The sequence below is a fragment of the Gopherus flavomarginatus genome, chromosome 12 (genome assembly GCF_025201925.1).
Source record: "Gopherus flavomarginatus isolate rGopFla2 chromosome 12, rGopFla2.mat.asm, whole genome shotgun sequence".
Lineage (NCBI taxonomy): Eukaryota > Metazoa > Chordata > Testudines > Testudinidae > Gopherus > Gopherus flavomarginatus.
In genome coordinates, this window is record NC_066628.1 from 20,109,744 (window position 1) to 20,132,130 (window position 22,387).

Below are 22,387 nucleotides of genomic sequence, written 5' to 3' on the forward strand. Positions count from 1 at the left end.
GCTCATCACTCAAAAAGACGGTGATCAGTATTAGGTATCCTGACAGACTACGATGGTGAACTCAAACCTTCAAGGGTCAGCAATATCTAATACAGGGATAGGCAGCCTATGGCACAGGTGTCGAAGGTGGCACGCAAGCTGGTTTTCAGTGGCACTTGCATTGTCCAGGTCCTGGTCACCGGTTCGTGGGCCTCTGCATTTTAATTTAATTTTAAATGAAGCTTCTTAAACATTTTAAAAATTTTATTTACATACAACAATTGTTTAGTTATATATTATAGACTTATAGAAAGAGACTTTCTAAAAACGTTAACATGTATGACTGGCACACGAAACCTTAAATCAGAATGAATAAATGAAGACTTGGCACACTGCTTCTGAAAGGCTGCAGACCCCTGATCTAATATATTTAACTGCCTCTATAACAATCTCTTGCTTTGTAACAGATGGAATATGTGTCTTGAACACAGATGGCAAACCAAACCAGAGCGCAAGAGTTCATCCTCTTGGGCTTCCCTGGTAGTCAATATTTGCAGACCTTCCTCTTTGTGCTGTTTTCCATGATGTACATCCTGACAGTCATGGGAAACATGGCCATCATAATCCTAGTGAGAACATGCTGCCACCTGCAAACTCTCATGTATTTCTTCCTCTGCAATCTCTCTTTCCTAGAGATATGGTACACCACAGCCTGCATTCCCAAGACACTTGCAGTCTTCCTGGGGACCAGCAGAACCATTTCCTTTACTGGCTGCATCACACAGATGTACTTCATTCTATCCTTTGGCTGCACAGAATGTTTCCTCTTATCCGTCATGGCCTATGACCGCTATCTGGCTATTTGCTACCCACTGCACTATAGTTCCATCATGAACAGCACCTTGTCTGCTTGGCTGGCCCTCTGCTGTTGGGTGTGTGGTTTCCTAGCTATTTGTGTGCCGCGTATCTCATAACCAGGTTGTCCTTTTGCGGCCCTAATGTCATCAATCATTTCTATTGTGACCTAGATTCTTGGATAGTTCTCTCCTGCACAGACACACATCTCCTTCAGCTGGTGGCTTTCATCACCTCCTTCATTGTCCTCCCGGGCACCTGTATAGTAACTCTGATCTCCTACATTTATATCATTTCCACAATAGTGAGAATTCCGTCAGAACAAGGACGGCAAAAGGCCTTTTCCACTTGCTCTGCTCATCTGGCTGTTGTGATTATCTGGTATGGCTCCAGCATTTTCCTGTACATCAAGCCTTCTGTACAGAACACCATGGCTCTAAACAAAATAGTCAACACTTTAAACACAATTGTAACACCACTGTTAAACCCTTTCATTTACACTCTAAGAAACAAAGAGGTGAAGAAATCCTTGGAAAAGGCACTCACTGGTATGTAAAGTGTGTAGATGTCTTTGATTTGGTATATAGTAAGATATCATTAGAGCTGTTAACATTATTTCATTTGCACTGTTTTTTTAGAAAAACCAATCTTTTCTCAAAACCAACCTTTTCTTTTTTTTCTTTTTGTTGAAACTGAATATTTTGAAATTCTGGTATTTTGAATTTTTGTGTTCAGCTTCTTTCTTTCTTTCTTTCTTTCTTTAATCTGTGACTCCTCAGCTTTTGAAAAAATACATAATGGCACAAAGAAAAAAAATAAGAAATGAAAATAACCAAATCCCTGTATACCATTCACTGTATTGCATTTAGAAGTGAAAATGGAGCTGGGAGGAAAGGATAAAGAAAAAAGAAGGGAAAAGAGGAGAAATTTCAAAATATCAATATTTGGATTTTTCATATTTGTTTAAAAATGTTTTGCCAAAAAAAAATACAAAGCAAAGAAAACAAAACAAAAAACTAAATAAAAAATAATTTATTTTTGGAATGAAAAATACTTTGAAATTTTGAATTGTTTCACAAATGTGGGTTTTTTTTCCCCTTTTTTCAACAAATTCTAAGCAAAAGGTAAAATGTAATATGTCTTAGGGCTTTTGAATATGTCTCCAGCTAAACATAGTCTCATCTACAAGAGCTTATCTAAAAATAGAATTCCCATCCAACAGGAAATTCCAATATTTTGAAATTTGATTTTGTGTTTGTGAGATGAAATCTTCTGACATACTTAATTTTGATCTTGTTGAAATATTTTATATTGACTTTATCACTTCAATTTTTATAATATAATATAATATAATGTAATATTTAAATACATCTATAATATATTAATTATTATATTCTGTTATATTATTGACACAAAACATTTAGATAATTTCCTATATAATTTTTTGATGAAATCAATACATTTCTGCAAAATGTTGCAATTTCATTGAATCAGCATTATAAAAGGAAAAAAAAATCAAACCAGTAGCTGTATTATTTACTCCAAATGGCTGGCTATTTACACAGAACAGAACTTAGGTGGAAAACTCCTGTATTTTTATTACTGAAGTTTCCAAGTTTCTGTGTATGAACTCCATTTAAAGGCAATTTTTAAAAGTATTTAGGCAGCTAAAGATATAGATAAGAACCAAGGGCTAGATTCACAAAGAGCCTTAGGTGCCGGACTGTCACTTCAGGCACACAAGTCCCAGAATCAGACTCCACTGGGATTCACAGAACCAGCACTCAGCTGTTGCCAAACCCTTTTAGGTGCTTAAACTCACTCAGAACCTAAGTTTGTGCAGTAGAAGTTCCTTAGGCACCTATGTTTTTGCCACTGAGGACATGTCCTGTTGTCTCATTCTCTGCGCCCGGATACCTCAGCCCCAGAGCAACACGTAAAAGGGGAGAAGATTGGCATTCCTTCACTTAACTTACATGCAGAGTCTGATTTGGTAGGTGTGCTCAGAGCATAACTAATGCCACACAAAAGAGGAGGAAGTAGCCCTCCCTGTAGGGCACTTGGCTGGTGTATGGGAGACCCCTGGTTTAAGTTTCCCCTTTGCCTGATGAGAAAAAAGGATTTGAACAGAAGTCTCCTACCTCTCTAGTGAATGCTTTAAGCACTGGGTTAAGGGATATTCTGACGTGGGAGTCCTTTAGTCTCTTCTGGTGCAGTTGTTCCACTTTGGATGAATAAAGAGTCATTGGGCCAGAGGGCATGTGTACACACAAGAATGTCTATAGGCTGGTGGTTGGTAGACGCTACCAGTATGTGGGAGACCCAGGATCCAGTCCCCCACTCTAATGACACCTTAATTATTTATCCAAAATGGAACAGCATCACCAGGATAGAATACAGGAGAGCTACATCAGACTACCCTATCAACCAGTGTTTAGAGCACTCTCCTGAGTGTTTGGTGACTCGTGTTTAAATCCCTTCTCCCTCTCAAGTAGAGGAGGGACATGACCTAGTAGTTTTCCACATCACAGATGAGTATCTTAACCACTAGGCTAAGGGAGGGGGCTTAAGACACCCCCTTGTCCTTGGTATCTGTGATGCTTCCCAGGATTGTGAAGCACCTCTCTACCACCTGCCCTTAGAATGAGGAAGCTTTGTCTGTGTTTGTCGGGAGTCAGATCCCCAGTCCCACCAGCCTTGGGCAACACAAGCACTCCTCTCTCAGCCTATGCAGGCTCCGCGGTCCCTCGGCAGGTTAGTAATTGGCACTATCCAAAACCCGAGCCCTCAGAATATCTCCTTGGAGTGTCCAGCCCCTGATCCACTGGATACTCAGCAAATTCACAGATCGCCTGCTCCCAAAGAAGCAGGACACCCCAGCTTACCAGTTTCCCCTCAGATCACTGCTCCGCTCAACACACAGTAATTAGCGATTTTATAATGAAAACATGCGCAAGTTCATTTAACACAGAGGAGAGATTCAAGTCCTAGTAAGTGGATACATTGAAAACAAATGGTTACATGTAAAATAAATGTATAGTACACATTCTAGCACCTAGACTTACTTAATTAGTTACTGTCATATCTTATAGTATTGCTCACCTGCGTTTCTCAGCCAGGTAGGCTGCAATGCCTTTTTCATCAGACAAGCCACTCAGCTTGTCTCCTCAGTGAATGATCCTGGCTTTACCTCAGTACTCCCAGTTATACCTCTCAAATCCATTGTCTGTACTTGTAAGCAGGGCATCCCCTTTGCTGGATTTGGTTTTTTCCTGCAGCCCTTCTCTTATATGAATTCACAACTTCTGCATTAGCATTAGGCTCAGTAAAGCAAATGGACTTACATTATGAGATACACAATGACCAGCCAGAGAGAGAAGCGTTTATTACCCCCACCAGAACAGAACCTATTTTTCGCCTAATGTTGACCTGTCTTAATGTACATACCTTAAGAGCATAGTTTTCAGTATCATCTGTGCATACACTTTGCAATTATGATGACCAGTAAGCTACTAACTCTTGGCAGAGACCTTATATGCCACCTTTTGGTGAATTGTTACATAGAAACCTGACCCAGGGGATCCCTGTAAACACCTTTTGCCCTCTGCCACTTGACACCAATGGATCCCTGGGTCACAGCACCTCCTCTTGGCAAGTTTAGCCTAGCGTTCTGGCTTTTGTGGATCCCATTCTTGGCTGTCTCCCTCTCCCCTTGCATTGTATAGGGAGCCTGGGGGCCTGACTCAGACTGTGTGAATCCCAATGATATTCTAGGTGCCTGCATGTGAGGTGTTGTGACACTGAGTACTGCAACATCTAAGTCCCTCTGTAGTTGTGTAAGAAAGTGGATTGTGGCAACAGAGACCAAAGATCAACCTTCCTCTTGCAAGATGGAGGTCAGCAATTCAGGTAGACCAGGGAATGTAGATTGCAACAAATAGCAAACTCTGGGTATTGTGTTCTACTGTGTTTGAATATCAGAGAGTTTAATTGTTAGATACAAGCTCTCTGTGTCTTAATAAGAACAACAACACAGCCCTTAGAGCTAAGATCAAGGGTATGTGTAGGATAAGATTTAGAATTAGGGTTAACATTAGAGTGATGTTTCAGGGTTCGGTCTGAAATTGAGTGTTGGGTTTCAGAGGTTCATGTTAAGAGTAGGTGCGTATTATCAAAAGAGACAAAGGGTTGCTAGGCATTCAGTCCTTAATTAATTGTAAAAGGATTCAAGCACCTATTTCCATTCTAACCCCCCCAGTCTAAGTTGTTTATTAGCTCAGTTTGGGCTAAGGACTACATATTTCATATTTAAGGCATTTACATCACCACCGTTACCATAGTACAGGGATCAGCAACTTCTGGCACGCAGCCTGTCAGTGAAATCTGCTGGTGGGCCATAACGGCTTGTTTTTCTGCAGCGTCCCCAGGTTTGGCCGACTGCAACTCCCACTGGTTGCGGATCACCATTCCAGGCCAATGAGGGCTGAGGGAAGCCATGTGGGCCAAGGGATGTGCTGGCTGCCCCCTCATTGGCAGCTTCAGCAGAGAGAGTGAGGTCTGGAGGGGCCTTGGAGACTGACCTCCCACCAACCCCATTACAATGAGTCCCCCCAGGCCAGAGGCCCATGGGTGTGGGGCTGTGAGTGGAGGGGGAAGCTCTCTCTGCCCCAGCTCGGATCCCACAGGGAACTAGGGCCGAGGGTGGGGAAGATCCAGCACCATCCAGCAGGATATTAAAAGCAGGTTCTGCAGAGACCCCAGAGGAAACACGGTGGGTGGAAAAACTCCCCCCTCCCTTCCTCACATCAGGCTGAGCTTCCTCATTTCTTTCCCATGCCTTCTTCCTACTGAGAGGCAGGTGTGATGGTCAACTGATGGGTTCTCCCCCCTCTCCCACCACTGCCCCCTGGATGGAGAGTGTAGGGTGAATACCCAGATGGGAATGGGGTATCTTGGAGTTGAAACATTTGCAGGAGTCCCCCCCCTTTTGCACCATGAAGGGGCAGGAAGGAGCAAGGGGCAGTTTGGAGACACACACACCCCAGCCCCAGTTCAATGGGGGGACATGGCAGGATGTGTGGAGTGAAGAGTTTGCAGACAGTCCCTGGCTCCCAGCGGGTGGGGCGAACTGCGCAGCCGGTCCCTGGATTCTAGCAGCTGGGGATGGGGAGTTGGCACACTCTCCCTGGGTGCGGGAAGAGGCATTTGCAGACGCTCCCTGGCGGGGGGGCGGGGCTCGCACGGACACTTTCCCTTCCAGCCTGACTCGGCTTCGCTGCTCAGAGACCGAGAGAGAAGGCACCGGGGTGCGGATCGGGCCCCCCGAGCCCCTCCCCGGGGGTGCCTGGCCCTACAGCCCCCCCGTGTCCAGGGCCCCCCACCCCCTGGTCTGGGCTCATCCCCCGGCTCAGGGCTTCGCCCCTGCAGTCTCCCCTCCCTGGCTGCAGGGGCTCTGCGTGCCGGGGCGGGTGCGGGGGTGTTCGGAGGGAGGTGACCCCTAAACCTTCCTGCTCCGCCCCCACCCCCGGATCCGCCCCCCTCCCTTTCCCTACTTCTCCCGGCGTGGATTTCCCGGGGCCCATCCCCGTGGCGCCCGGCCGGCCCTGACCTGCTCCCCTCGGGCTCCTGGGCTCCGCTGGGTGCCCATTGCCGGTCGGAGCTCGGCATCGCATCGCCACCCCGCACTGTGACTCAGCCTCCGGCTCCAGCGCATCCCAGGACCCAGCTACTGCAGCAGGAGCCCCCCTGTGAATTGTCCGGACTTTCACGCCGACTCCCTTCCTCCAGGCGGGGAATTAGATATCAGAGTTAAATGCTGGGGCCAAACAACCAGCCCCAGCTCCTCCCTGGAGTCCTGTCCTGGCCTCAGCCCTTTCCCAGCCTATGGAGTTTAGCCCAGAGAAGGTGAAGAGGTCTTGTCCCCGGCTGTAAATACCTGCTGGGTGAGCACTGCAGCGTGGCAGCTGATGGTCTGACACTATCCCCTGGCTGGGAGTTGCAGGTAGAGGAATTCGCGCTAGGAGGGGGGTGCACCTGTCTGGCAGGGAGGGGAATTAGCTGCTGGCACAACTCCCTGGGGGCTGGGGTGGATTCTCCATCCTGGGCCATGTGTGAAGCTGGGTGGGAGGATTTTCTAGATCTGCCTTCGATCCCTCCGCAGTTCACTCTGGGCCCTCCCCGGTGTGCGGGTTTGCCCAGGTGATCCCAGTCTTCCCATCCAACCTTCCAGCTGGGAATTCTCCTGGCGGCTGGAGTGGTGGTGAGCTGAAACGCGGCTTGGAGAGCTGGGTTTGGAGCCGCCCTCGGTCACAGCAGCTCTGGCATTCCTTGCCCTCATCTCACCCTCAGCTCCCCACTCCTCCGCGGAGACTCCCCGCATGCCTCAGAGCCGGGTTTCTGCTGCGGGAGAGATCAACTGGCTGCTGTCCTCTTACTCCCTCATAAGGGAGCAAATCCGAGGCCCAGATCGGACGGTTCTGGGGCAGGGAGCAGGTGCAGCCGAGGGCTGGAATTCGTCCTTGTTAGGGTGGAGGGGGTTATGGCAGCCACTTCAGCCCAGAGTGAAAGCTGAGTAAATAGCAGGGTTGTGTTCCTGCCAGGAACAGCCGGGAGCTGGAGCCTGCTCCACAAACCTTTGCTTCTCTGCAGGGCCACAGCGGGGAGATGGGTCTAGCTGGATTGACAACCCCCCAGTGACTGACTTGGGTCCCCCACAACCCCCATCACTGCTCCAGGGCCCCCCAGGGGCTGGAGATAGAACCCAGGAGTCCTGGCTCCCAATCCCCTCATTCTAACCCACTAGCCCCCTACCCCGCTTCATTCCATCTGCCCCCTCATGCCTCCTTCCTTCCATCCGTCTGTCCATCCATCCATTCGTCCCCATACAGTCCCCCTACGTTTCTCCATCCATTCCCCAACTCCCAGCCATACCCCGGTTCTCACCTGCCCCTCCCTGCTGGGGGCTGGTGCCGTGGCCGGGGGAGGTGGTGGCCCGAGAGGAGCCATGATTCTGATTTCAGGAGCTAGGCCCCGTGAGCCTGTGGGACTCCCTGCCACAGGACCTGGCTGAGCAGGAGGGTTGGGCTGGGGTCACCGAGCCATCACTGGAGGGGGCGGGTTGGGGAACCCTGTACCTGTTACTTTCCATGGAAAGCTTCTATCTCACCCCCACCTTCCCCCACACAGATCCTCAACCCCAGAGCTGAGATGGAGCTGATGAGGAGGCTGCAGCTCCCCAAGGAACCAGGTGAGTCAGGGCTGTGGGGGGCAGTGCCGTGAGGGAGAGGGTGGCCCCATGGATGACATGGCCCCTCCCCCCGGTGTCTGTGGGGGGGCTGTGGCTGATGTCCCCTTCCCTGTGGTGCCCATGGGGGTTTGTGGGGGAGGCCGTGGCTGATGTCCCATTTGCCCTGGTGCCCATGGGGGTTTGTGGGTGGGCCGTGGCTGATGTCCCCTTTGCGCTGGTGCCCATGGAGGTTTGTTGGGGAGCCGTGGCTGACATCCCTCTCCCCCCAGTGCCCCTGCGCAGTAGCTCGGTGTCGGTGTTGATCCGAGGCTTTGTGGCTGACGTGGGCTGCGAGCTGCTCTACAGGAGCAAGGAGCCGGGGCCCATGGAGGCCGTGTTCAAGTTCCCCGTGGATGCCGAGGCAGCTGTCTACGCCTTCCAGGCCCGAGAAGAAACAGGTGCTGGGGGACAGGGGTCCCGGGGGGAGAAGGAGGGGGCTGGGTTGAGGGGATCTTGGGGTGACCCCGTCTCTCCTGGCAGGTGTAGGAGCAGTACGGGGATGCACTGGGCAGGGAGCAGAGGGATGTCGAGGGACAGGGGGATCTTGGGGTGACCCTGTCTCTCCCAGCAGGCACAAGAGGTATACGGGGACGCAGTGGGCAGGGGGATGTTGGGGGCAGGGGTATCTCAGGGTGACCCCGTCTCTCCGGTCAGGTGCAGGAGGTGTATGGGGATGTGCTGGCTAGGGGGCAGGGGTGTGTTGGGGGCAGGGGGATCTAGGGGTGACCCTGTCTCTCTAGGCAGGCACAGGAGCTGTATGGGGACGCACTGGCCGGGGGCAGAGCTCGTTCCTGCTGCAGCAGGAAGGGGCCGGGGGCGACGTGTTCAGCTGCTCCCTGGGGAATCTGCCCCCCGGGGAGGAGGCGGTGCTGACCCTGCGCTATGTCTGTGAGCTGCCGCTGGAGCCTGACGGGGCTGCCCGCTACGTGCTGCTGACCGTGCTGCGTCCCCACTACACGCCCCATGGTGAGACCCACAGATCTCCCTGCCCCTCCCACATACCCCACAGTGAGACCCACAGCCCCCCCTGTGGCCCCGCTCCGTGCCCCACAGTGAGACCCACAACCACCCTGTCTCCGCTCTGCACACTCCGGTGAGACCCACAGATCCCCTACTCCCGTCACAGTGAGACCCACAGCCCCTCCCCACGTGCGCCGCGGTCAGACCAACAGATCCCCCTGCCTCTGCTATGCACTCCATGGTGAGACCCACAGATCCCCCCTTACTCCCCTGCACCCTATACCCCAGCTGTTTGCTTCCAGTTGTGCTGCACCCCTTTGACATGCCCCATGTTGAGACCAGACCCATAGATCCCACATAGCTTTCTGTACCCCATAGCCCCCAGAACCCCAGCTACACACCCCATGGTGAGTGACCCCGCAGCCCATAACCCCCTGATACCTCTATAGCCCCTGTTACATACCCCACAATGAAAGACCCACATAGCGCCCATAATGCCCCATAGACCACTACTGTGTGCCCTATGGTAAGTACCCTGCCCTATAGGCCTGCAATCCCTGCCCCAGGGTGTGTGACCCACCCCAGCCATCCCTAAATCTCATGATATCCCAGCCTAATATTCCCCCAGTATCTCATACTCCCCTGCTCTCCCAGGCCCCTGGCTCTCACCCCTGTGCCTCTCTCTGCAGTGTGGGACGGGGAGGATGTCACCCAGGGGGTCCCGCGGGTCCCCCAGCAGGAGCTGCCCTACACCCTGAGCCTGAGCGCCACGCTGCAGTCGCCCCACGGCATCAACCGCGTGCTCTCCAACTGCCCACTCACTCCCCTGAGCTATACAGCCGGGAACCAAACCACTGCCCAGGTAAGTGCTCACCTGGATGCCTGGGTCCCGACCATTCCCAATGGGAGGATGGCGCTGGGGAGGGCTCTGGGCTGAGGCGTGGGTGCCAGGGAACCAGGCTGTGGGCTGGAGGGAGGGGTGGGGGGATTTGAGGTCAGGCTGGGGGCAGGTCCCAGGTGAATGGGTCCTGAAATGAGGAGCATGGGCCAGACTCTCTGGGTGACTGGGGGAGCGGGGGGATTGAACGACACCAACAGATCTGGGGAATTTCCCAGTTTCTCTGGGGAAAATCTGGACAGGCTGAAATCTGCCAGTTTGGGGAGGAAATCCCTGGGAGTCTCTGGGCTCTGTTAGGCTTTTGTTTCTGGGATTTTCCCTCTCCTTGTTTCTCAGTGGAAGGAAATGGAGGTGGGGGGACCAGGAAAATTTCACCCCCAAATTGGAAAGATTTATCCCCCCCAAAATGTCAAATGTTTGCAATTTTTCACCAGGAAAAGCCACTTCTCGCTTTGGCCTTTGGGGTTGTTTTTCCCTCTCTTCTTTCCACCGAACCTGGGGGTGCCCAGCCAGTGTTCCTAGGGTCAGCCCCTCATCCTGGCTCCATGCAGGGAGTGCTAAGTTGGGTGCGAGAGCCAGCAGGACCCTGATCCCTCAGGAATCATGTGGAGGTGACTGTGTGTCTGTCGTCCCCCAGGTGTCACTGGCCCAGGCCCCCCTGTAGGACCGGGACGTGGAGCTGCTGGTGTATTACGCAAAGCCACACAAACCTAGCGTGGTGCTGGAGGCTGGGCTGCCTGGAGCCAAGCGAGGTAGGGGACGGGATCCTGTACCCAGCTACCTCTAGGCAGGGGCACAGAGGGAGATCTGTGGGGGGTGAAGTAGGTGCCGAGTGGTGACATGGGATTGGGGAGGCACAGGGGGATGATTGGGGAATGGGAGATGCTGGGGCTGATAGGGTTGGGTGCTGTGGGAATCCGGGGGCAGGTGAGGGTGGGGAGCAGGAGTGAGGGGCCATGGGAGAGCTGGGGATGGGGTGTGTGTGGAGGACAGGGACAGGAGTGGGGGGCCATGGAAGATCTGGGGATAGGGTGTGTGTGGAGGAGGGGGGACAGGAGAGAGGGGTCATGGGAGATCTGGGGATGGGGTGTGTGTGGAGGATGGGGGACAGGAGAGGGGGGCCATGGAGGAGCTGGGGATGGGGTGTGTGTGGAGTACAGGGACAGGAGTGGGGGGCAATGGGAGATCTGGGGATGGGGTGTATGTGGAGGATGGGAGATGGGAGTAGGGGGCCATGGGAGATCTGGGGATGGGGTGTGTCTGGAGGATGAGAGATGGGAATGGGAGTCCTTGGGGGAACTGGGGATGGAGTGTGTGTGGAGGACAGGGACAGGAGTACGGGGCCATGGGGGAGCTGGGGGTGGGAGTGGTGTGGAGGATGGGGGACAGAAGCGGAGGGTCCTTGGGGGAGCTGGGGATGGGTGTGTATGGAGGATGGGGGACAGAAGCAGGGGGTCCTTGGGGGAGCTGGGGATGGGATGTGTGTGGAGGACAGGAGACAGGAGCGGGGGCCCTTAGGGGAGCTGGGGATGGGGTGTATGTGGAGGATGGGGAACAGGAGCGGGGGACCTTGGGGGAGCTGGTGTTGGCAGGGTGGTCTGTCTGGGTGCAGGCGGGCACTGGGGAGCACTGGGGGGATCTAAGATGAGAGAGGTAGGGGGAGGGACAGAGCAGTGGAGGTGGGTCTCTGGGGGCAGTTGGGGATGCGATGGGGTGGCTCATGGGGGCTTGACCCCATGCCCACTCCATTTGGGGGCTGGCCCTCATCTCACTGCAGGCTCCCTGATGGGCGACCCAACCATGATAGTGACTCTGCTCCCCAGCGTGCCCGAGGTGGTGCCAGCCCAGAGCCAGGCCGGGGAGTTCATCCTCCTGCTGGACCGCTCCGGCAGCATGGCGTGCCCCATGGACAGCAGAGACCTCTTCCGCCAGCGCATCAACAGCACCAAGATACAGCCAGAAGGGAGGCTGCGGTCGGTGGGACCATGCTGGGGGAAGCTGCCGAGGCTGGCTGGGCCCATGGGGCTGACTCTCCATCCATCCGTCTGTCTGTCCCCAGGAGACCCTGATCCTGCTGTTGAAGAGTTTGCCCCTGGGCTGTTATTTCCACATCTATGACTTTGGGTCTGAGTTCGAGTCCTTCTACCCGTGAGTCCGAGGGGCAGGGTAGGGAGGAGGCTGGCTGGGTTAGGGAGCAGGGCTGGTTAGGGGACAGAGGGTATCTGTGGGTTAGGGGCAAGGGGCTTCGGTGGGTTGGGGGCAGGGCTGGTTAGGGGACAGGGGCTTGCTGGAGGGTAGGGGGCAGGGCTGGCTGGGGACAGGAGGTGTCTGGGTTAGGGGGCAGGGCTGGCTGGGGGCAGGGTGTCCCTGGCTCCAGCTATCCCAGCCCCAGACCTATCAATGCCTCCTGCAGGCAGAGCATGGAATATACCCAGCAGACCATGGCCGAGTCCCTGCAGTGCGTCCAGCTGCTCCAGGCTAACCTGGGGGGCATCAAAATCTTGGAGCCACTACAAGCCATTTACCGCAGCCCCTGCCGGGACGGGCACCCACACCAGGTACCGGGGGCACTGGGGCCAGCTGGAGGGGCCTCCTGGGGCAGGCTCGGAGAGTGATTGTGGGGCCGTGGGGTGGTGTGGTGGGTCTCAGAGAAGTATGTGTGTTTAGGGGGACAGACTCATAGACTTTCAGGACAGAAAGGACCCCTGCCCCAGAACGATTATCTGCAGTAACTGAGCCCCGCACCCCCGGTGCACCATCCCTGCCCATGGGGTGTTTGCTCCCAGCTGTCACGTGGGCCATACGCCATCACAGGCCCCTCCTTGCCTGTTCCTGCCATCCCGCTCCCCTCGGAGGCTGTTCCTTAACTTCCAAGTGGGAGACCCTGACAGAGGGGATCGGAGAGGGGCTGGGGGCTGTGGGGGACAGTCGACAGGGGCCATGGGGTTGCTCGGAGTGGGACTGGGACTCTGGACCAGATGGGGGGGAGGGGGCAGAGCCAGCGCCCCTGGGGGTGTGAGCAGGGCGTGGGAGGTAGCAACCCGGGGGGAGGGCAGGCGGGCGGAGGCGGGAACCTCTGTGTAGAGCTTGGAGGGGCAGTGCTTTGTGCTGCACCCAGCTCTGGGGGGTGCCCTGCAGCTTGTGTGGGGCAGGAAGGGCACACATGATGAGATCAGGAGGAATCTTGTGAAAGGTGCCCACAGCTGTCGGTGGGTTCTTGTCTCCAGAGGCGGGCAAACAGGTGATGGGTGGGGGTTGGGGTCATGCCTGGGGGTTGGGGGTCACAGAGATAGGCGAGAATATCAGCAGTCCCCATCTGTCAGTCCCTCAGAAGAGATCTCGGGGAGGGGAGGGATGGGACTGGGGGTCTCTGGGAGGGTCAGGCTCTCTGGTGAGCTGCTCCTGTTCCCAGTGAGGAGGGAGTGTCTCTGGGGGGGCTGTGGTCCCTGGCTCTGACAGTGTGTCTCCCCCACAGCTGTTCGTGTTTACGGATGGGGAGGCAGAGAACACCCAGGATGTCATCACAGAGGTGTGGCATCACCGGGGGACCCACAGGTAATGGGGATGCCTCCCCCCCAGCCCTGCCTCTATTAGCATTGCCATCATGTGGACCCTCCCACCATAGTCCCCAGCATCTGCCCAACCCTTCACCTCACTCTGCCCCCCAGCCCTGCCAGCATGGGGAGCCCCCACAAAGCCCACCCAGCCCTACTGGCCCCTCTCCAACTGTCCTGTCTCCCTCTCCCAGCACGGGATGGACCCCACCGTCTCTGCACACCCCCCACTCCCCCCGAACTCTATCCCCCCTGCAGGTGCTTCTCCTTTGGCATCGGGGACGGGGTTTCCACAGCTCTGATCAAAGGCATCGCCCGGGCAGCAGGGGGCAGTGCCGAGTTCATCACTGGCCAGGACCGCATGCAGCCCAAGGTGAGAACCCAGGAGTCTGGGCTCCCAGCTCCCCTGCTGTAACCCACCAGCCCCTACTCCCCTCCCTGCAGCGAGTCCTGGCTCCCAGCTCCCCTACTCTAGCCCACTAGACCCCACTCCCTTCCTGAGCCGGGTATAGGACCCAGGCATCCTGGCCCACCCTGTGTGTGCCGGTCTCTCTTTCAAGTGCTGCAGTCTCTGAAGCGGGCCCTGCAGCCGGCGGTGACCGGGATCTCGCTGAGCTGGGATCTGCTCCCTGGGATGCAGGCACAGCTGCTGCACCGGGGCCCCGAGGTGATATTCGCTGGGCAGCAGTGCCTCACCTATGCCCAGCTCTGCGAGCAGCCCCAGATGAGAGAGCGAGACCCCCACCCTGGGACACCCCCAGGACTCAGGGTCAGTGACTGAGCCAGGAGCCCCACAGTCCCCTCCTGGGTAATAACGCTGATCCCAATGTTGGCCATAGGGCTGGAGGTCCCTATGCTACCCCAGCCCCATTGAGCTGAATGGTAATTGATAACTCTGACCCCTAACGATGGCCATTGGGCTGCAGGTCTCTGTACTAGCCTGTCTGCATTGATCTCAGGGCAGGTCTGCCCTGCAAATTGACATCAGCACAGCTGCACCATTGTAGCACGTCTGGTGAAGACACTCTAAGCCGACGGGAGAAGCTCTCCTGCTGACATAGTGCTGTTTACATGGAGGGCTGAGGTTGGTCTAACTATGTTGCTCAGGGGTTGGATTTTTCATGCCCCTGAGCGACATCGTTCTACCACAGTATGTAGTGTAGATGAGACCTCAATGGGGATCGATAACTCTGACCTCTAATGATGGCCACTGGGTTGGAAGTCTCTGTGCTACCCCAGCCCCATTGAGCTCAATGGGGATTGTTAACTCTGGGCCATAATGGTGGCCATTGGGCTGCCTAGACCAGCCCCCCAACTGCTGTTAATTGGGCGTATTTTCCCTCTTTGTTCTGTAAGCTGGGTCTAGGGGGTCCCAGGGCATCTTCTCCCCTGTCGCATTCCACCTCTGACCGCCTTTCTTTGCCTGCAGCCCCAAGGCACTCCCATGGGGGGCGTCACCCTGCAGTATGGCATCCAGGACCAGACCTACAAGGAGATACTGCAGTTCCCCCTGCAGCCACAGGATGGAGACAGGTGACAGCAATGCTCCCCAGCTCCCATCCCCACACCCCAGGCAGCTGGGTCCTGCCCTCCTCTTCCCCACCCCACATCCCGACCACAGCGGAACAGAGATGGGATGGGACCTGCCCCCCCTGGCTCCCAGCCCCCCTTCTGTGACCACTAGACCCCACTCCCTTCCCGGCACCAGGATAAAACCCAGGAGTCCTGGCACCCACTCCCCCCCCCTTCATCCCACTAGATCCTGCTCCCCTCCCCGCAGCGGCTGGAACCCAGGCATCCAGGGCTGACCCTGTAACTCTCTCTCCCTGGCACAGGCTGCATGTTCACCGGTTGGCAGCCAAGTCGCTGCTGCTGGAGCTGGAGGGGGCCATGGGCGCTGGGTCAGAGGTGGCCCAGCACCGGGCAGTGGAGGCCAGTCTGAGCTCAGGGGTCATCTGCTCCCTCACAGCCTACATGAGGGTGGACAAGGAGCAGGGGCAGCCGGTGCAGGGGCCGCTGGTGAGACGGGATGTCCCATTGGCAGGTAACCTCCGAAGGAGTCGGGGCTCCTGGCGCTGGGGGGGACCCAGCATGTGGGGAGAAGGAAGGCACCGGAGGGAGGGATGGGGGGAACCTGGCACCAGGAAGGAGGGGAATTCCTGGAGGGATCTCAGCACGGATCCCAGTGTAAGGGCAGGGGGAACCCAGAAGCATGGGGGGCATTTTGCTTATGGGGTAACGTCCCTTTGCCCCTCTCCCTGCCCTCCTGACTCCCATGGGGCTGTGCTGCCCCTCTATGTTCCCAGGCGATGGTGACCCCAATCCTCACACCCCCAGGGCATGGGGAGAGCAGGAGTGCTGGCAGGGTGAGACAGGGAGTAGCCCACAGGGCTTGCCCCCCACACCCCTGCTGGGAGAGTGGGACCTGTGCTTCCCCCCCCAGACAGATGCACAGAGACAGACAGGCAGGCGGAGACCCAGAGTCAGGCAGGGACAGAGACCAAAAATCAGACAGACGGACCCAGAGCGGGACAGTACTGGAGAGACGCGGAGAGAGAAACAGATCCAGTCAGACCGACCGACCGACGCAGACAGTTGCAGGGACAGGAGGGGCAGGCGCATCACTGTCGTGAGCAGACCTGCCTAGAGGGGGCCTCTCGCTCCCCAGCATCCTGCCTTCATCCATGGGGTGCAGCACTCACCCCTGCATCTTCTGGGGCTGGAGGAGAGGTCCCGGCTGAAGAATAAGGAGAGAAGAATGGGCCTGTGCGGACTGGATCTGGGGGTCACAGCCAGAGGGAAAGGGACAGGAGCTGGGGAGATCCTGGCTGTGATGGAGCTGCAGGGAGAGCAGGATGGGGCTGGGTGTGTGGGGGTCCCAGCTGGGGGAAAGGGAATGGGGGGTATGGGGAAGGGGCCCTAGGCGCCGCCAGTGAGCTTCCCCACTGTCTGCAATTTGGGGGGCGTGTCATAAACAGATAGCTAAGGGTTAGCATCTCTTTCACCTGGAAAGAAGTAATCTGAACACCTGACCAGAGGGCCAATCAGAAAACAGGATTTTTTCAACTCTGGGTGGAGGGAGTTTTGTGTCTGTGTTCTTTTCTTCTGCCTGATACTCTCTCAGCTATGAGGAGTGATTTCTATTTCCTGCTCTCTAATCTTCTGTTTCCAAATTGTGAGTACAGAGATCATGTATTTACATGTCTATAGTTGCTGGAGTGCTTTGATTTGTATTCTTTTTGAATAAGGCTGTTTATTCAATATTCTTTTAAGCAATTGACCCTGTATTTGTTACCTTAATACAGAGAGACCATTTTTATGTATTTTCTTTCTTTTTTATATAAAGCTTTCTTTTTGAGACCTGTTGGAGTTTTCTTTTCTGGGAAACTTCAGGGAAATTGAGTCTGTACTCACCAGGGAATTGGTAGGAGGAAGAAGTCAGAGGGAGATCTGTGTGTGTTAGATTTACTAGTCTGATTTTGTATTCCCTCTGGGTGAAGAGGAAAGTGCTTTTGGTTTCCAGGATTGGAATTACAGAGGGGGAACTCCCTATGTTTAGATTCACAGAGCTTGTGTCTGTGTATCTCTCCAGGAGCACCTGGAGGGGGGGAAGGGAAAAGGATTATTTCCCTTTGTTGTGAGACTCAAGGGATTTGGGTCTTGGGGTCCCCAGGGAAGGTTTTTCAGGGGGACCAGAGTGCCCCAAAACACTCTAATTTTTTGGGTGGTGGCAGCAAGTACCAGGTCCAAGCTGGTAACTAAGCTTGGAGGTTTTCATGCTAACCCCCATATTTTGGACGCTAAGGTCCAAATCTGGGACTAAGGTTTGACAGCCTGGGGAGGGGGGATTTCTCTTCCCTCCCTTTGCTTCTCTGTGTCTATTTGTATGTCCGTCTGTGTCTCTCTGTCCATCTGCTCCCTAAATTTAGATTTCATCAAGGAATATATGGAGATGATAGACCGCGTCTCGATAAGGGAAGTCTCATTAGACGGTATCTATGAGCAGCCAGCGAGCAGAGTGCACCTAGCCGAACCGAACCACCGCAGCGTCTTCGGGCGCCTGTCCCATGACTTGCATGCGGCACGTGAGTACCACTGCCACAAGTACCTGCAGCTCTCGAAGTCCAGCCCCGGCCATCTCCTCCCTCGGAAGTGCCTCTCCTGGCTCCGTGGCGGGGCGGGGGGACAACACAAGGGCAGACAGTCCTACAGTCAGGGGCCCCCGGCACCCTGAAAGGTTAGGGGGACATGGGCTGGGAGTCAGGACTCTGGGGGTGGGCAAACACCAGGGTGACGCTTCATCGGGTTAAAGACAGATGTGCCCTGAAGGTCATGGAGTTATGCAAGTATTTAAAAACTACATAGAAAACGAAGGAAATTCCTGGGCGAAAAACCTTTGTGTCGCGGTAGGAGGGGGAATTCTTAGCTGTTTTTTTTTTTAAGTGTCTTGAAGCAAAGTATCTCGAAACAAAATGAATAAAAAAATAACAAAACCTCCAGGCAAAAAACTCTGTGAAGCTGGAATTTGGGGTGTGAGTTTGTATCGGTGAGCTAAGAGTGTCTGGGGGGTGGGAGGGATCAGGAGTTTTTAGTAACAGAAATGTCTCTGAGCAGTTTTCTCTGAAATAAACACAGAGGGAAATTCCCAGGCAAAAAACCCTTGTGAAACTGGGCCTAAGCTTGGATGTTTGTACAGGCGAGTTCAGGGGCAAAAGTCTATTGGCACATTCTGGTTTATAAACAAAGAAAGCCACGAAAGGCAGAACTTTTAAAGTGAAGGCTCACCTTAAAACCTGAATTTGGAGAGTCTGGAAATACAAGGTTACTGTAGCCCAGATAACTTTAGCTCTGCCCCATAACCCTGGCCAATGCATGGCTATAATATCATATAGACTCGGTAACATCCCTTTACCCGCTACCCTTTTAGATGCTTGTGTCTCCCTCCGGACGTAGGTATGTATCGCAGATTGTAGTGGGGGATGGTCCTGGGATCAGATTGTTTTTGAAAAACACCCTGGGGTTGTGGAATTAATGGCTGGGCTGGGACATTCACAGGGAGTTGAGTGCCCGTCTCCGATTAAAAGTAAATTGTCATCTCATGGATACAAGAAGGGGCAGAGTTAAGGATGTCTGTGGCGGGGTTAAGGGTGCAGAAGAGCGGGTAAAGGGTGCCCATGGATGAGGTAGTGTTAAGGGTGCAGAGGAGCAGGTTAAGGACACCCCTGGAGGGACAGAGTTAAGAACACACAGAGGGTTACAGTTAAGGTTGGCTGTCCCCCAGCCTGGACAGGCCATGTTGCTGTTCTGAACCCACAACCCTTTACCAGCCCCATCTGGTCTCTTTCCAGAGCGGGCACCAGAGGAGTATGCCTTACTGAGGCTGGTGTCTCTGCAAAATGCTGACAGTTCGTGGGACCTGGACCCCCGGCTGGCTGCCGTGCTGGGGGTGAGCGAGACTGATGCCAGGGCGAGGATACCCAGGAAGGTGAGCGGGTGGAGGGAGGGTGCAAAGGAGAGAGGAAGGGAGAGATGAGGGGGCAGGTGCTATGTATTGGGCCTCTTCTCTGCTCCCAGATGAGGTTGGGGGTGACCCAGGCTGGTGGGGGGGAGTTTGAGGGTGATTAGATTAAATGACCCCTGAACCTGGAGCCCGGTGGGCAAGACAGGCCCAGATTGGGGGGCTGGGAACCCCCTAATGGGGTCGGAGCATTGGGTCAAGGGGGCCAAGGGCCAGGTAGAGGCGCCCAGGCTGGGCCCTTTGTCAGGCCGTCTCCCTACCCCCAGGCATGGCACTGGGCATCTGGGTAGGAGGTCCACGGTGCTGGAGTGGGGGTGCTAGGAACACTCTGAGTTGAGAGGGGGATGACTGGAGTGGGGGGGTCCCTAGGGATGAGAGGTCAGGCCAGGCACTGACTCAGGCTGTCTTTCTCCTGCCTCCCTCAGGACATGACCCCCAGCATCTGGGCCACGGTGCTAGCCGTGGTCTGGCTGCACGACCGGGCCATGGGGCAGCGTGACGAGTGGGAGCTGCTGGAGGCTAAGGCTGTGGGTTGGGTGCGGGACCGAGGAGGTCAGGGAGGTGGGGGGCAGGGACAGTGTCCAGGGTCTCAACTCCCAAGAGCCCTTGCCTCATGGGGCCCCTGAGCCTGGGCCCCAGGAACCTCCATCCTCACCCCTCTGTCCCCATGGTCCACAGCCATGACCCTGCACCCATGTTGCATAGCCCAGCCCCCTTCAGGGCCCTGAGAGCCTGTGCCCCATGGGTCCCAGGGCCCCCATCCCTGAGATTCCTGCCTTCCAGGGCCCCACAGCCCAGCCCTCGAAAGCCCCCATCCCCAGCCTCTCCCCATCCCAATCCCAGCATCCTTCTGGGGTTTCCGTGCCCCACCGTCGAGGACCTTTACTTCCCAGCTTCCCAACCCCCATGCCAGTCCCTCGCGTGCTGTGAGCTCTCTTCCCTTTGCCCCCAGGCCCTCCCCTTGTTCCCTGAGCTGGTGTCTCTCCATTGACCCCCCTCTCGTTTCAGGAGCCCAGCTGAGCGAGTGCCTGGAAGCCACCAACGCCCTGATGGACTGCAGCATTGGCCCTGTTGTCTTTGGGCTCTGAGCCCCCCTGGGATCCCTGTACCTGCTCCTCAAACTACTTTGGGCATTCAACTTGGAGCCCCAAGAGCCAACAGGGGGTGCAGAGGTGGCTGCGCTGATCTCGCCCTTCATGAGCCATCCAGTGTAAACCTAGTCCCACCTCTGTGGAGTTCAGCTATTGGACAGACAGACAGACCAACAGGATCTTTGCTTGTCCAAACGCGACCTCATTTTGTCATAGTGGCAGATTTCTCTTTGCTAGACAATCCTGAACGCAAACAGGAGCGCAGTGATTCACATAATTCTTCATTTCCTCTCTGTCTAGGTCTGGACTGGAGCTGGTCAGACATTTTCCAGCTGAACAGTGTTGTGTTGGCAAATGCGATTCCTTGGTGAAGGCTGAAAGGTGGAAACAGGCAGCAGATGGAGGAAGCTTGTCCCAGGCTGCATGTTGTGAGTCCGTCCCCAGTCACCAGCTGCTGAATTCTCTACCACAGGAAGAAATGCTTAAAACCTGACCATCCATCTTGATGGTTAATGCTCACGCTGTGTCTGTCCTGGGCAGCACGGGGCCCTTCTCAGGACATCCTGGGACTCAAGCAAACGATGAAAAACATCAGCTGGTTAATTTCCTGGAAGGAAAGTGCTATTTTTATCAAGAAACTGCAGGAGCGTAAGGAGGAAACAAACAGTTTTCCCACTTTATGTTAACCAGCCCTGACCCCCTTTGAACAGCTTTCACCACATGACTCTGTGCTGGGTCACGTCCCTATTTCAGCCTTTCCGTGTCTGAGAAGGAAACTCAAGAAATTCAATTAATAGCACCTGGAGTCCAATCACAGCTACCTGCCCCACATGGTGCAGAGACTCTGGGGAAGGATTAAGATACCAGGTAATTGATTTAATTGCCTTAAGCCCTGAAGGAATGCAGCCCTGGGACTGAGATTTCCCCAAAGGCCAGATGGAATTCAGAGATCCTAATTCCCACTTCCCACTGTGAATAGTGGAACTTCGATACCAGCGGTGACATCCTGGTCCCATTGAAATCAAAGGGCGTTTTGGCTTCGACTTCAATGGGCACAGAATTTCAGCCCATATTACTGGGCTTTTGCAAATTAAGCCCTGTGGCTGGGATTTTGGAAGAAGTGGTTGAGGCACCCAGTTCCAGGGGATTTGGCCTCTCTGAAAATCCAAACCTATCATCCTGTTCCAAACCCAATGAAGTCAGAGGAAAGGCTCTTTCAGAGAGAGCTGAGGAACCAGCTCCCATTGGAAACTCCAACCGGAGGGAGTCTTTTCAATGGTCTTCAGATAAACTCTGTTGGTAGAAGCTAATTGCCTAGCTCCCTTTGGCGCCTTTGGATAGTCCAGCTGACTCCAGTGGACTTTGAAGCAGGCCCAGTATGTATACCTGAGCCTTTAGCTAGATAGATAGAAAATCCCCACACACAAAATAAAATCATACGACCGTCTGTACTCACACGTATGTGGCCATAAATGGCCTCACATACTGTAGCACACCCAGTAATGTGTGAACCCTCCAGCCTGTAATGCCTTGTCCGTGCCTATCCATTCCCATCTAGTCCTGGGTGCTAGGTCCTCTCCTTGGCTCTGGCTGGGCTTTGCATGCTGGGGACTGGAGTAGGGGACTGGCCCATGGCATTCCCGGGTTCTCTTTTGGTTCCTGGAGGCAAATGTGGCCTAGTGGGTTGAGCAGCGGGGTCTGGGACTCAGGACTCCTGGCTTCTCCTGTGGGAAAAGCGTCACAGAGAAAAGACAATTAACAGCTGTAGACACACTGAGCATAGCAGGAGTCACCCATCAGTCTTACGAGGCCCCAGCAGATCAGAGTCTTTCCAATCCTTCCACCAGCCCAGAAGGTCCTGTCCATTCAATGGGTCCGGGTCAGTCCAAGCTCATCCTTTCAGAGCAGAAGTCCTTTCTTTGTTTTCTTTTTTCTGGAAAGGCCAGCCTGACCCAGTCTTTGCGAGCACCCCCGAGGGTGTGGAACTGCTCTGGAGCGGATCAGTCTCTGAGGGTGTTTTCTGCACTGCATTGTAAACCCGAGCTTGTGGACTCGGTGTTTCCAAGCCTGTGTTCGAGTGTCCACACTGCATTGGAAGCTTGGGTTTACAATGCTGGACCTGAGTCTCACAGTCATGCTAACATGTCCATACTGCACTGTGCAGATCTTCTGACTCGGGTCTGCGGCTTGACCCGTGTCCACACTGCACAATGACAGGGCTTGGACCCAAGTCTCAGCAGGACTCAA

General features: G+C 54.7%; 1 protein-coding gene and 1 pseudogene across 1 annotated transcript; both read left to right on the forward strand.

The window, feature by feature from the left end:
• The first annotated feature begins 414 nt into the window (after nt 1-414).
• LOC127032572 (olfactory receptor 6F1-like) lies at nt 415-1,406 on the forward strand (annotated as a pseudogene).
• Nucleotides 1,407-8,030: 6,624 nt separating this feature from the next.
• Nucleotides 8,031-21,372, forward strand: LOC127032617 (von Willebrand factor A domain-containing protein 5A-like). The gene is given in 18 exon segments (XM_050919904.1): nt 8,031-8,080; nt 8,350-8,555; nt 8,774-8,814; nt 8,904-9,085; nt 9,769-9,941; nt 10,615-10,729; nt 11,755-11,954; nt 12,037-12,125; nt 12,391-12,535; nt 13,453-13,532; nt 13,790-13,902; nt 14,089-14,251; nt 14,957-15,064; nt 15,367-15,575; nt 17,461-17,616; nt 18,880-19,016; nt 19,475-19,601; nt 20,058-21,372. Coding segments are annotated over 18 exon segments (2,364 nt in total). The 5' UTR covers nt 8,031-8,040; the 3' UTR covers nt 20,138-21,372.
• The last annotated feature ends 1,015 nt before the right edge of the window (nt 21,373-22,387 follow it).